The sequence below is a fragment of the Centroberyx affinis genome, unplaced genomic scaffold (assembly GCF_046629955.1).
Source record: "Centroberyx affinis isolate AG114_WGS23_722 - 3 ecotype Tasmania unplaced genomic scaffold, CSIRO-AGI_Caff_v1 ptg000958l_1, whole genome shotgun sequence".
Taxonomy (NCBI): Eukaryota; Metazoa; Chordata; class Actinopteri; order Beryciformes; family Berycidae; genus Centroberyx; species Centroberyx affinis.
Window position 1 is genome coordinate 302618 of NW_027279531.1, and position 14295 is coordinate 316912.

The 14295-nt window shown below is 40.5% G+C and overlaps 1 protein-coding gene across 1 annotated transcript in view; it reads left to right on the forward strand.

Annotated features, from left to right (window-relative positions):
- Positions 1-14295, forward strand: part of LOC139646207 (opioid-binding protein/cell adhesion molecule-like) — a gene marked incomplete at its 3' end in the record, with an annotated part of 94924 nt that overhangs the window by 53907 nt on the left and 26722 nt on the right. The window contains exon 2 of the mRNA XM_071522149.1: positions 8520-8752. Coding sequence (XP_071378250.1) covers positions 8520-8752 — 233 coding nt within the window. The remainder of the gene's footprint in view (positions 1-8519; positions 8753-14295) is intronic.

A 14295-nucleotide genomic window follows, 5' to 3' on the forward strand; every position in this document is an offset into this window, starting at 1 on the left:
ACTTTCAGTTGTGGATGTTTGTTACTGAGGAATTTCTGCTATTCTTTCTGCTATATAAGAGAAATAGTGAATCGATTTGACAAACTTGAATGTCTGTGGTAATAGTAACAACAAAAAGTCATATTAACTTTGGTTGAAGGCCCTCAAATTGCAAGATTCACATTGGAACTAAAGTAATGTAGGTGTGGGTGGGGTCAACTTCTGTATGATATTAATTTTTTGTTTAGTTTTTAATTTGTTTCCATTTGAATTTCAGTCTCCATGGAAATTGCTACAATACACTTAAATACACATTAGTGATACTCTTTTAACTTGAATTGAATCACTGAATCATTCCATTGAATTCAGATTTTTCAATGGAACCTTCAATTAAAAAATTCTGCCTTTTACATGATTCAAATATTCATAGTGGAGTAATTGCTGTCAATGTCACTTTCAACTTCTGCTGTTCTAAATATACGGCTTCTAGAGAACTACACTGAAATAGTGTGGAAAATCTTGCAAACCTTTGCTTTGTTGCACAGCATAGCAACACTCAACACGCCATATATTCCTCATTGATTGTGATTTCTGTGCAAGATGCATCATTTTGTATATCTGAGCTTACTCTTACATCAAATAGACACTAAAGTCCTTTCAGGCTGCTGTCACAATTATGTAAAGATGATTATTTGGTGTATTTAGCTTCACATCTTATCAGTACATCTTAAATGATGAAATTCATGAAGAGTTAATTCCCAAAATTATAATTTTGGGAGAACAAGTCTGTAAAAGTGATGCCAAAAAGCCGACTCAGGACAGACTCAGGAGCATTGTGCCTCTGACGTTCTTAAGACAACACCAAAGTTACATTGGCTTATGTTGCAAACAATAACCTTGGCTTTGTGTCCCCAAGTATTAAAGTGGTATTAAGTAATCTATGACCTCTATCAGCGACCAGTAGGAATTACAACATCGACTTTCCTCCTCCTACACAAGTCTCTGGTGCTGCCCCCCCCCACACACACACACACACACACACACTCCTCCCGTCACCTTGAGCTACAGTAGCCTTTAATGGACACAAACGATAAAATGTAATGGACACAAACAATAAAATCACATTTTCACAACAGAGAGTAGTAAACGAGAAAATTACAGCACCATGCTGTTTGGGAGTGTCACACCACAGAGAGTTAAACAGAGTACAGGCCAGGAAGTGAGTTCTGAAGGCCAGACATCTCAGCACTTGGCCAAGTAACCGTTGAGTCACTGGTATTGATCACTAACCCAACAACCCCTCCACAAATATTTTGATCATTTTGTGCTACGAGGCAGTAAAAATCTTACTTACTGCCCCTTTAATAATTAAATCATGCATGCAAGTTTTTTTTGTTTGTATATATTTGTTTCATTGATTTTTGTAGTTGCACTATCGTGCGAACGGCCTGATGTACTTACCCCTTTGCAATCGAAACTGCTGATGAGCATCCACTGGGCCGTCATTCCAAAGCTATTACCCTTCCAGTGAATACGAGTGGAGATTTGTATTGTACTGGAATGATGAAGCAGAGAAAAGAATTGCAACCCACAAACGGTGGTCTTCTCCGTGATTCAGCACCACAGTGATGGAACCAGGAGTAACGCACACCATCATGGATCTGATGACTCTGAAGTACATAATGAGAGCTGCTACCTGCCGCTGGCCAATGCCGGTGTTGCACGACATTCTGGACATGGCGATCATCAATGGTCATGTTTTATACAAACTGTGCATGAATAAGAGCAGCCGGTATGACTTCTTTTGGCAGCTGGGTAAGATGGTGCATGTAAACTATATGATCTCCTACCACTGCCTTGGAGGGGCGGCCTGAAAAATATGGAAAAGGAGTAAGAAAATGTAAGAAAACCCAAAATACAATATATATAATATTTCGTAATTATATTGTAGCCGTGACAATCGTCTTTCCTTTTTCTGTATAAAACAATTTGGAAACAAACAACTCAGATATCGCTGTTAAAAATCACACCATGGAGCGCAGCAATTACATCAACAAGCTAGTTAGTTTATGTCACAGTAAAGTTGCTGGAGAAACGGCAGACGTTGCCAGCTCCTCTGAAAGGTCAGAGCCATGTACAAGCGCAAATCAGCCAGCATCAAGCGGCTGGTGAAGAAAACAAAGGCTAATTACAAAATACGAATGCTTATAGAGTTACTTTGACTTTCACTTAATGCGTGTGGGTCTTGTCTGTCTCCCCGCAATGTATTCATGCCGATGTAAAAATGATAAGGTATGGGAAAAACTGTTTCTCTGTGCTACAATCTTTCCCCAGTGTAAACAAATGTCACCAAAGACTGGCTGAACTTCAAAATAAATGCCCCCTACTCGCAGCTCACAGACTTGTTAACACAGGTTTCGGGCAGGTATTGCAGGTACATGGTCAGGACCCCATGGTAACACCTACCCGCGATGACACCAGAGGGCATACCACCCCCCCCTGAAAAAGCATCTAGATGGGACACTGTAAGGGAAGCTCTCTGTACTCCAAGCTCAGCAGAGACACCATGCCAAGACCAACACACACCACCATAGCTGCTCTAAGTGCTGAGAAAACTGAGAGAGGAAGACTTCTAACACAGAAACTGCACAAAACTGTGCCTCGAAACTGTGTTTTATTCCCAGTTGAAAACGTACCATTTCAGCACTAATTAGGCTATTACTCTTGCTTGCGTGTAGTGCTTTATTTCCTTGCCTTTTAATAGAATGTATGAGAAATGTGCAAACACAGCTCTGATGTTATTTATTTTAAAAAGCGGGACCTTTTGTTTCATGTGGAGAGTGAAGAATTCATTTTTGCGTGGCTGTCAACAACTGTTCCCCCAGACAGGCTTTTGTGTGCGTCGCGGGGGTGAAAAGGCTCATCGTCAATCGGGGGTTCATCGATCTTCTCCCTTGATTTAGTACATTACAGTGGCCTTTCTAGTGTCAAGCTAGCTCGGATCCTTTGGAAAGTACCATCATTTGATTTAACGTTATGCAGTCGATCTTTCTGTAAAATTAGGTGTCACTTTTCGTCAAATGGTGGATGTCTCATTTTGGAATATAACCCGAAGCCTTATCCATTATGGGTTTAGTTGTCTCAGTGATGGAAGACCAAAATAAAGATGAGGAAGAAAAGACACAGGATGTAGCGACTTAGTTATAATGCCATCTGTATGGTGGCATTCAAATCTTTATGCGAATAAGTGCGTGTTCACACTAAGCAAGGTTTTATGGGTATAAGGAGACAGATGTTGACATCTGATAGCCATCAGTTAGTCATGAAGCATAGCATAACAAAATGAAACCAAGTAAACTTTTCCACTAAGGATGTCCCGATCCAATTTTTGGTCTCCGATTTACCTTTTTCCCTGCCGGGTGATTTATCCACTTTTTTCAGCGCATCCTCTAAGGTTTGCTACTTCAGTGCAGACTTCTTGTGTGTGAGAATTAGTTCAGTACTCTTTCAAAAGATGTTTTTTCAAGTGCCCGATTAAAGCAGTAGTATTGTAATTAGCTCTGCTGGTGCCACCCATCCAAACACTTGCATTACAAACAGAACAATTAGCTATTTGACTACTTTTGTAATTCCAGACTGCAGACACGACTGCTGCCCAGCTGCTTTCATACACTCTGCCGCACTGCTGCTTACTGCCGGTGGACGATGCTTGTTTACAGCAAATTCTTTTGTACGCAAATTTGCATATATGGACCGGATTGGAAATTGATCGAACAATGTGTGGCTGATACCGATACCTCAAAATCGACTCCAATTCTGATACTTGATATTGGATTGATGCATCCCATTTTCCACTATGAGGCTCTTGAACACATGGCTACATCTTCTGATCATTTACTACAAGCCCAATTATAAGATATGCCTAATATGACAAACCAATGTTTAACTAAGTTGTAGTATTTAAAGAGCACACAAGAATGGAGCACTTTCAGGAACATCATCTTTTTAAGTACATCTGAGTCATTAGAAGGTAATATTAATCTTTTAAAGGACAGAACGTGGAAAGAGATGACGGTCGTATTCCTCCTAATGTAGCCACTGATGACACAACATTAAACATTAACTCCATTGATCCACAGTGTAAACAAAGTCCACTGGCGACATCTAATTGTGGAGCAAGAAGTGTCATGTATTTTTAATGATCTGCACACATTAGACTCAGGAAGAAGATGGGGGAGAGGGCAGAAAGTTGTTTGTTCACAGTTAAAATTTCACGTCCCCAATCTCACATCTTCACTTCCCCCTTTCATGGTTTTGAGAGGATTGACAATTTGTTTGGATTCAATTTTGTTTGCCATCTGCGCAAGAGGTGATAAGGGGGGAAATGTATGGTATGTAAAATATTTATCCGTTCATTTTCTTTTTGGCACTCTCCGGGGGGATTTAGCTGGTGAGGCATATACTTCTTAGAACAATAACAACCTAAAGCAAACCAGGGTTGTTTTTTAGTTAAGAAATGTCGAAAATATATAGAGAAGCATTCCAATTAGCCTTTGAGCGCAGGTGTCTTGCTTATAATACCAGGTGTCTTGGATTGAACAGCAGGTGATGTCAGTATGCCGCTGAGGAAAAAGTGCTAACACTTTATTTTAGAAGTCCCCCGTTGACTTCTTACAACATGTCAGTTGACTGTCAACAACATTTGTCTCAACTGACAAGTAACAAGTATCTATTGACTATCAGCTAGGGAGAAGCACATTCCTACATATGAAATAGTTTCATGAGTGAATTGCTTTAGTGCCCTATAACCCTAACTTTAAGTTTTTATGTAGTTAATCTTAAACCTCAACCCTAACCTTTACAGTCTATCAACAGTCTATTGATAGCAATTTGAGCAGGTGTACCTGACAAAGATAGTTTGTTGAACATTTGTTGATAGTCAACTGAAAATACCTAACTGTTTCTGTTTGAACAATTCTTGTTTACAGTCAGTGGAACAGTGGACACACTGTTGAATATCAATACATTGTTGAGAGTCAACAGCGGTCTAGCAAAATGAAGTGATGCCAAAAAAGTAGTTATTGACATACATATAGACTCATATAGACTTTTGCCAACCGGTCAATGGTACACAGGCTGAGTTGACAAAAAAGGCACCGCGGTTGTTATTCTTCCCTGTCTGTGCACATTCGCGATGGCTTTTACTGTCTTTTTCCTCAATGCATTTAAGGACTATCGAAAGACTAGCAACTGAAATTTAATTTCTTATGACTGTTTTTTTTTTTTCTCTCAGTCTGTACTCTTTCATCCTAGCCGTGCTCAAAAGGCCACTACTCTCACTCACACACTCGGCACAGATTTTCCTCATGAATTGGACACCCCTAAGACAAAGTTCTCAGGGAGCACTGACAAAGGATCCGACTGTGAAGATTGGTCAATAGGGGATTAACGAGTTCTCAAAAAAAAAAAGAGCAATGCACTTCTGAAGAAATGCATTTTTTACTTTTGTGGCGTGTTTCTGTTTTGACGTGAGAGTTTTCTCTGAGACTTGCGTTGCCGTCTTACGGCGTTATACTTTTTGCACCTTGGCAATGCGTCTCCTTTAGGAAATACATACTTCATGGAGGCTTTTTGAGCTGAAGGTACCACGGGACGTACTGTATGAATCACAGTGGAAAGCATGCACGATGTATTCCTTATTCACAGGGTGCACTTAGGTATGAGAGCATGAAAAAGTGTAGTTGCAGTACTTCAGAAAAGGAAGTGTTTCGTTCAAGGATGCCCTATGGTACTTGATAAAACATTACAGTGGTAGAAAAACCGAGCTTCATGGCACAGCATCAGCAGGCACGGAAGCAACTGGATTTCTCTTTGCCTCGTGTTAAGTACTCCTGACTACCCTGCTGCCAGCTGCACAGAAACAGCATGAGCTACAGTTAAATTCTGAGTTTGTGTCTTTCTGTAAGATTAAGTCCAACTGTGTAAATGATTTTGTGCCGTTAGACCATCACCGGAGGGGTCAAAGGTGCATCAATACCTTTTAAAGTGCAGCAATGCCCTTGGATGAAATGGAAGGGACGGACAGGCTTAAGACTCAACTTTTAGCGCTACAATGATGCATTTGGATGTATGTGGTCAGAAGTATATTAAAACAAAGTGTGAGTGTCACAGTTCCAGCTTTGAAAATTGATAACGATTTCAAAATTCGCAAACTAAGATCGTAGGACTTACATTCGGATTCTGTTTTCAGGTGGATTTTCACTTTAAGAGTTGTTAAGACTAATCAGGGCCTGACTTATTGTCACCAAATCCACCCGATCTCAGGTATTTTGATATTGCGTCTCAGAATTGGACAAGTTGTTTCATCAAGAACCAAAAATAGTTGTCCCTATAGTATGTGCTGATGAGTCCCCGCAGATAGGGAAATTGTCTCTTAAAGTAATGGCCTAACAAGGACATCGAGGGTGACGGACTAGATATGCCACTCAGCAAAGAGGTTTGTGTCTTGGATCTCCTCCAAGAAAGTTCCAGCCTTCCAGCTTTTACACTCAGCTGGGCATACATGTACATGCAAGCATGTGTCCTTGTAAGTCTGCTGGTAACCTCCAAAGGTAACCTCCAAATCGTCCTCATGTCAGCGTACAAACCTATTGTTTTCAGCCAGGGATATTATGTTCGTTGCACAGAAAATTACAGCGTATGCGCAATTGATAGATTACTAACCCCTGAGTTAGAGTAAACATGTTGGATCGTGATAATAATATGTCTAGCAGGCTACACTGTGGTGTGTATACACTGTAAAACACATTTACAGCACAGAGAAACTAATTTACTGTTGCCTTTATAAATATAAACTATATTGAATCCACTTTGTCATAATAAATTGATCACTCATCTCACATACGCTGCGGTCCATTACTCTGAAAGCCATTGCTTTCATGTATTGATTATACAGACACACACACACACACACACACACCAGTTTTTTGTCTTCTTTCCCCATCATAACACCACAAATGCCCCAAGGACGCCATTGACCCTACTGCCGCCACTGAAGTGGAAGTGAGTGATGCCATAACAAAAGCTGTGACAGCGCAAATGGAGCCAAGAGTCTTGCTGCAAAGTGTCGAGCTCCTCTTATATCACCACCATTCTAAATAGTTGATGTTTTAAATCCCCGGCTCCTCTGTGCATCCACGGGAACATTGGGCCATTGGAAGATAAATAAACCTAGAAAATGAACAGGAATGAAATCAAAAGTACAATTTCTAGAAAGTAGAATTTTAGTTTCCATTGTCAGCCTCACAGGTTTGTTTTTTTTCCAGCAGTGCTGTCGATACCTGCTCTCAGTCTAATCCAAATCCGTCAGCTCCACAGCTTCACCATCAACATACAGCAGATGTGGTCTGTAGCAGATGTGTTGCTCCGTGGAAGCTGTCCTTGGAGTCAGAGTTCAAAGACCCAGCTCCTGTATCAAAGCAGCGTTTTTTGACTCATGAAACCAATCTGTTGTAATTGCAACAATGCTCAGCAGTCACCAGTGGAGTTCTGGCTCATTGTCTCAGTCAGTTTGAATGGTGGAAACAAGTGCGTGGGCGGATCAACAAAAGAAGCCTGATAGCTGCAAAATTAAGCTAGAGAGTTACATTTGCATATGTACAATGTGCTTGCTATTATCCTTATTGCAAAATTGCTAATATTCCAAGTAAGCCGTATACATGATTGGCAGTCGCTCATATGCTATTAATATTCCCATTTAGGCTACATGTTGTAAATCAAAATATTGTTATACATTAAAATTCCCTTCATTTAGTAAGACAACTGAGAAACTGCAATTATGCTGCCAATGTTGTACAGCTACCTGTATTATTACTTTCCTTTGCAAAATTCTGAGACTGACAAGGCTGATTTGGTAGTCAAGTAAAAAAAAAAAAAAAGCAGATGCAAATGCTATTGTCTGATGTGCAAATGTTAGAAACTGGCACAAAAATTCCAATTGAGAAGCATAGTGAGGTGCATATGAGGTGTATGCATAATAAATTAGAGCTCCGACAAGCCAACTAATATCTGCATATGCCACTTATTTTATGCAGAGAATGCTTACTCAGAATAAGCCTATAATTGAGGTGAGATTAACCAAATAAGATGGTTACATGACCCACGTCATATCCATTGTATTGTTGTTTTATTGTACAGTTTCAGAATAAATCTTATGCATGTGCCACTGCACAATTTTGAGCTTTACATAAGCTAAAGTCTCATTATCCGACTCGTTCATACTCCCCATTTGGGTCTTCCAACCAGCATCAATCAGTTAACGAATCGATTGTTAATCCATTTGTCATTTTGAAGGATGTATGTTCAAATATGCACTGGTCTTTGATGAATATGCCATCTTAAATCTTCTCTTTGTGTGACTGCATCCATTTTCTGAAAGCTATAATAATAGAATCATGTGTCACAGACTTGTCTATCAAACAGACTATATGAGTACTTGATAATTAATTTCAGTACTGTGTTTTTTTTTGTTTCCTTCTCAGGTGTGCACAGGGGGACATCGTCACACACACAGCCTGGCTAAACCGGTCGAGTATACTGTACGCCGGGGAAGACAAATGGTCGGTGGATCCCAGAGTGAGTCTGGTGACCCTTAATCAGGAGGAGTTTACCATCAAGATTGAAAACGTGGACATGACAGACGAAGGGCAGTACGTGTGCGCCGTCCAGACGAGCAGTCGACCGAGAACCACCTCGGTGCACATCCTCGTCCAAGGTAACACGCTTCTAGATGAAAAAAACAATTCCCTCGCTACATATTTTGTGAATTTCTGTACTACAAGTTATTTCCTCTGGATTCACCACCAGCTCTGAATCCTCTACATCTTGAGCTTCCTGTAGTCTTAAAACTTGGCAGGTGTTTTCGAGTAATATTTTGCAGTAAAAACCACCCGTTGGCATCTTTGACTCATCCAAATCTTCTGATGAACTCGCCAATTGTCTGAACATGGATGATCACCAGCATCACACTACGGCGATGGTGCGTTTTAGGTGTATTTGTCTGAACCGGCGGATTCCAACTATGCATGATTGATGGCTGTGTTATTCCTGCGCGCCAGCACACGAGGGCATAACAGAACAAACCAGAGCTGCTGAGGAAAACAGGGACATGTGTACTTGCTCTCTTTGTTGAACCTCATTTCATTGCTCCACTGGAGCAATTAGGGGCTAAGTGCCTTGCTCAAGGAGAGAGAGAGGCGAGGCGAGGGGGGAGGGGGGGTTGGGGGGGGGGGAGGTTCTCATCCACCGCGTTAGGTGAGGTTAATGGAAAATACCAGATGTTAAGATTCTCGGGCTAAGATGATATGCGGAGCTGGGATGGTGTCCTCATAGAGATGCAATATAATGTGCGCTGTGCTGTATGCACATAGCATATGGAGGTGGTTGAATGCTGCCAATTTGATATGCAGATGCTCCATGCGGCCTTATTTGTTACATCCCCATGTCATCCACACCGTAATAGAGGAGGTGATGCTTTACATAAAATATTACTGTGTACTTCTGCGACAGTTTGCACAATATTAGTTCAACCAATGCCTTATCTGTAAAATTGCATAACCATTAATTAACTTAAATTTGCTTTAACTAATGGCTCCACAGTGAGACTGATCAAAAATGCACTTAGATATATTTTTCGTTTAAAGCAGAAATTCCTTTATGTCCTTTGTTATCGTACTAATGAAAGGATTTATAATGAAAGGGTTTATTTTAGTACCCAGCACTCAATTCTTTGTTTGCTGAAAAAGAATATCCTGCTTTCTTTAATTCACAGTGTTTTTGTCTATAATGACATTTTATTGTAAAAAAAAAAAAAAAAAGTACTTTTAACAAGTGAAAAACTACTGCTACTTACATGCTTGTCAGCTGTGAGCATCTTGGCAAGTAATGGAATTGATTTTTTTCTTCTATTACATCAGGTCATGGATGTCGTGGACATAGACAACACCTCGAGTGTTTTAGCAACATGTTTTATTCAGACAACAAAGGGTTAGAAATCTGTTACATATCATTTGTTTAGAGCAGTGGTCTCCAATCATGTGCCGTGGGGGGGCGAGAGTCTGCAGGTTCTCATTATAAACAAAGACTACAGCAGCTGATTTCACTGATTAGTTCAGTCCTCCTCTCTGGTTGAAGGTGTGCTAATCAGTGGAAGCAGCTGCTGTAGTGTTTGGTTGGAATGAAAACCTGCAGATTATCGGCCCTCCATGGCACATGGTTGGAGACCGCTGGTTTACAGTCTCGCAAATATAACCAGACAAAGCTATTTTTGACCAGTCACTATACCTTTACTTATCTATTGAAGACAACGTCACTACCATATTCCATACCATGTTACCTCATCAGATACTGTGTTTACAATCCACACAATATCCAAAATCCAAAATGTCGTCTAGCTCAAGCATAACTACTGCTGCAGTAGGAATCCTAAGAGTTTATCTTTGTAATATTATCCATGATTCAACTGGAGTTCAAGTCAGCAACAGCCACATCAGCTTACTATCACAGTCATTTCAGACATGAGCAGTTCGACACTGACTTGATCGAAATCTCACAGTCACTTACCTGACATCAGAACATCTAGATGCCATGTAGCGCTGCTACCAAGCACAAACATGTATTTGAATTTATTAGCCTTTGCTATCGCGATTGAACTCAATTAGCCTTAGCATTACACACCTACGTAATACACACACTCGCAGAATAGAAATACGCTATATAATGACACACTAGCAGCGTTCCACAATTGCACATTCCCATCATGCTTATATACATTTAACAACAGACGCATGCAACACACACATACACAGAAGTGAGTGGCCTTCTGTGTCCTGACCTTAGCCCCCAGACTGCTGTTCAGGGCTTTAATGGACCGCTAGAGCCAGCAGTGCTTGGATGAGAGTTTACGTGAGGGAATCCTAAGTGTCTGCCTGAGGAGACAAGCTGCTATTCAGGGTTCAACGCACAAGTGGGATTTCCCATTATCTCCTCTGCTTGTCTGATTACTGTTATTATTTAAATTAACTGGCCGTTTAGTATAGCGGAATCCAAACAAACAGCATATCTGTCAATTTCAATATCAGACCGAAACTTGAGAAGTGTCCCGTCTTCAGCACACATGAGAATACGGCTAGACTGACCTGTCAACAACCCAAGAATTTTAAACACCAGTTAATGACACATTCATTACATATTCATTATAATGTAATTTCTAATTTGTTACTTTGCACATCCCTTTGGCCCATGCGCACACACATGCGTATGCATTTCAGCAAACGGGTGGGGCCACAGGGGCAGATAGGAGCAGCACCCTGAGGTGCTCAGTGTCTGCAGGCTTTGAGTGTGTTGCTGAAAAGCACTTTGACAGGTGTGGACACAGAGGGCACAGGGGTCAAACCTAAGATGGATGGTTTCTGTAATCACCAGCTCACCCTCCCTCCACATTGTTTTTCTGATATACTGTATATATTTTGTTATGGCTAAGAACAGTCCAAAATAGTCCCTTGATTATTCTGATCTTCATTTTATCATTATTATTATTAGTAGTAGTAGTAGAAGCAGTAGTAGTAGAAGCAGTAGTAGTAGAAGTAGTAGAAGTAGTAGAAGTAGTAGTAGTATTTATAGGAGACTTAAAGTATGTGATAAGTGTTTGCAAATCCTCACAATATTTACAGGGAAGAGATTTTGTGAGAAACCCTCCTTCATGCTAAAAAGATCAAATTCTTGGAGGGCCTGCAATAGCCCAAAGTTAGAAACCAAGGAGCCAAAATTCTTATCACCAATGCTAGACCAATACATAGCCTGGAGCTGCTCCACAGATAATGACTAACACAGACTAACTCTGCGGACTACTAATGTGTGCGGTGCAGCATCCAACTTCATATATTCACTCTAATCCCCTGAAAATCTGCCTGGGTATTGTCCCCAGTCACAGCCGTCCATCTCACGTTATGTTCAGACATCGTTTGCATGCCATTAAGCATTCAGCTGGCACTCATCCTATAAAAAAAATCAAACCACTTCCAACTGGGAGGAAGTTAATCAAAGTATTGTCTTGCAATACTCTTTGGAGGGTTGTTTACACATGCATAGGTAACTGAAGAAGCTCAAAATTAATTCAGCAAAGTAAATGACACTCTGGTGCTTTGTGTATGGTACTCTACAAATGTGTAATTGTCACATAGTAATTTATTCAACATTCAAAAGAACAAAGCAATCACATAGCGGGTGCTTTGTGGTTTTTTTGTTTTTTTTTCATGTATATGCAGCCTGATTTAATTATTCTCAAACTCAGCCACTAACTAGATTATTTTATGTATGTACACAAAGTCATTGAGACCCATAAGCACATCTTCTATCAGCGCTCCATGCAAAGAGATTACTTTGCTGTTACACAGTGTAAATTAACCAGCAGCACTAAATGACATGATCAGTAAAACCGGCCTCATAAGCACAGTGATGTCAACTTTTGTGAGGGAGATGAGCACTTGTTTGTGGTTTGCGAAGAGCTCATTATATAGGATTGGCTCTCCTCCCTTTTTAGCATAGTTGATCAGAGGATCTTGATGGCTCTCCAGCATGAATAGTCAGTCTCTGGAAGCGTGCCTGACTATAATAACTTATCCGGTGTCAAATGGCGGTGTCTGATTCAGATGACTTCATTGATTATTTACAAGACATAAGATCTCAGCGGAGCGTTTTCCACAGTAGTTAACAAAACTTTCTCGTGTTTATGTCCAAAAGCCTGAGCACATACAATCCATCAATTGTGTGCAAGGAAAACAAACGCATAAATCGGTTTGTATTACGGAAATATGCATCCCTAGATACTCTCTCAAGTCCTCGGTTCTGCACAAATAAGAAGTTACTGTGTTATTATTTCTCAGACGTTTTTTTTTTTTTGGCTTAGCTTAATGTTTTTTCTTTCCACGCTTCCGATTCAAAGGAGAGCCACCGCTTTAAAACACGCTTCTATTTTGATTCCATGTGTGAAATGCCGATTGGAAGGCCACTGATTGTTTCCACTGGAAAGATTAGGGGTCAAATTACTTAGTCAAGAGCGCCTCAACGGTATTTATCGACAGGGGGAGAAAAGGTTCGCTCATTCACGCTCTACACTCAGATTTTTCGATCTCCTGGTCAGTTGTCTGATTGTGTAACCTCAAGTCCACTGTTGCCCTTTTAGCAGATGGAGAGAGCTGGAGTGAGACAAGTGTCAGTGGTACTGAGAGAGTAGATATTACAGAGGTATATTACAGCTATTTTAACCTCATATGGGTTAATTACCATCTGGTTATTTCATACCATCAAACCTAGAAGCCTACTAAGACCCATGTAGTTGTAGCATCTCATGGATAAATGAACTGGAGGCAAATGTGAAAAGACACTGCCACCCGTTGTTCAGTGTCAAAATTGTGTTCTGTGAAAAAAAATCATACCTGGTGCATGTAAATGTTGGTATTTTTGGACCACATTTTCAAATGACATTAGGGTGCAGCACTTTTAAAAATGCACACCAATGCCAAATACTGCCCATCATACCCGCCAGGAATGGTCAATGTTATATTAAGGAGGTCAAGGCTTTTTTTTTTTTTCTTCCCATAAAGTAATTATTAGATTTCAAATTCAGAGACTGTGTGTTACTGTACTTGGTTGAATGCTTTAGGTGGCTGCTTCAAAGGCCCTGCACCTGTAACCGCCGCCGGGTGATCTATCAGACTCGGTAAACACATCTTCTTTGTCTTGCAGTCTCCCAGCCACATACAATAAATAAGTCAGCTAAAACTTCGGGTGTGTGAGAAACTGAAACTTGAGAATGATCTTAACTGTTGCCTTGGTAACAGCCAAAGCAGCAGAATAGCGGCTTGATTGAGGCAGCCAAGGAATACTTGAACAGAAAAGGTCAGTCACAATACAATGTGTGGGGTAGAGCCATTACTGGGTGCTGTTGCTGCCGCCACCTTCTGCCAAACAACACAGAGAATGAAAGTATGTGCAACCTGAATGAAGTCCATCTCCCAGTCCTGTAGCAGGTGGTAAAGAAAGAAAAGCCCTACTGTATCTTTTATGAGTTTCTACAACCTGCCTACAAAGCTTGTTTATCACAAGGCTTGTTTACTGTATTCCTACAAGGAGTATCGGCCTTCAAACATGTATGTTTTGTTATAATAGATAGATTGAATTGGCTTACCCTTGTATATTGTGCTTCATGGATTCCCTGTGCTTTTGCCTGTCAGACCAGATAATAAAAAGGTCATCTCC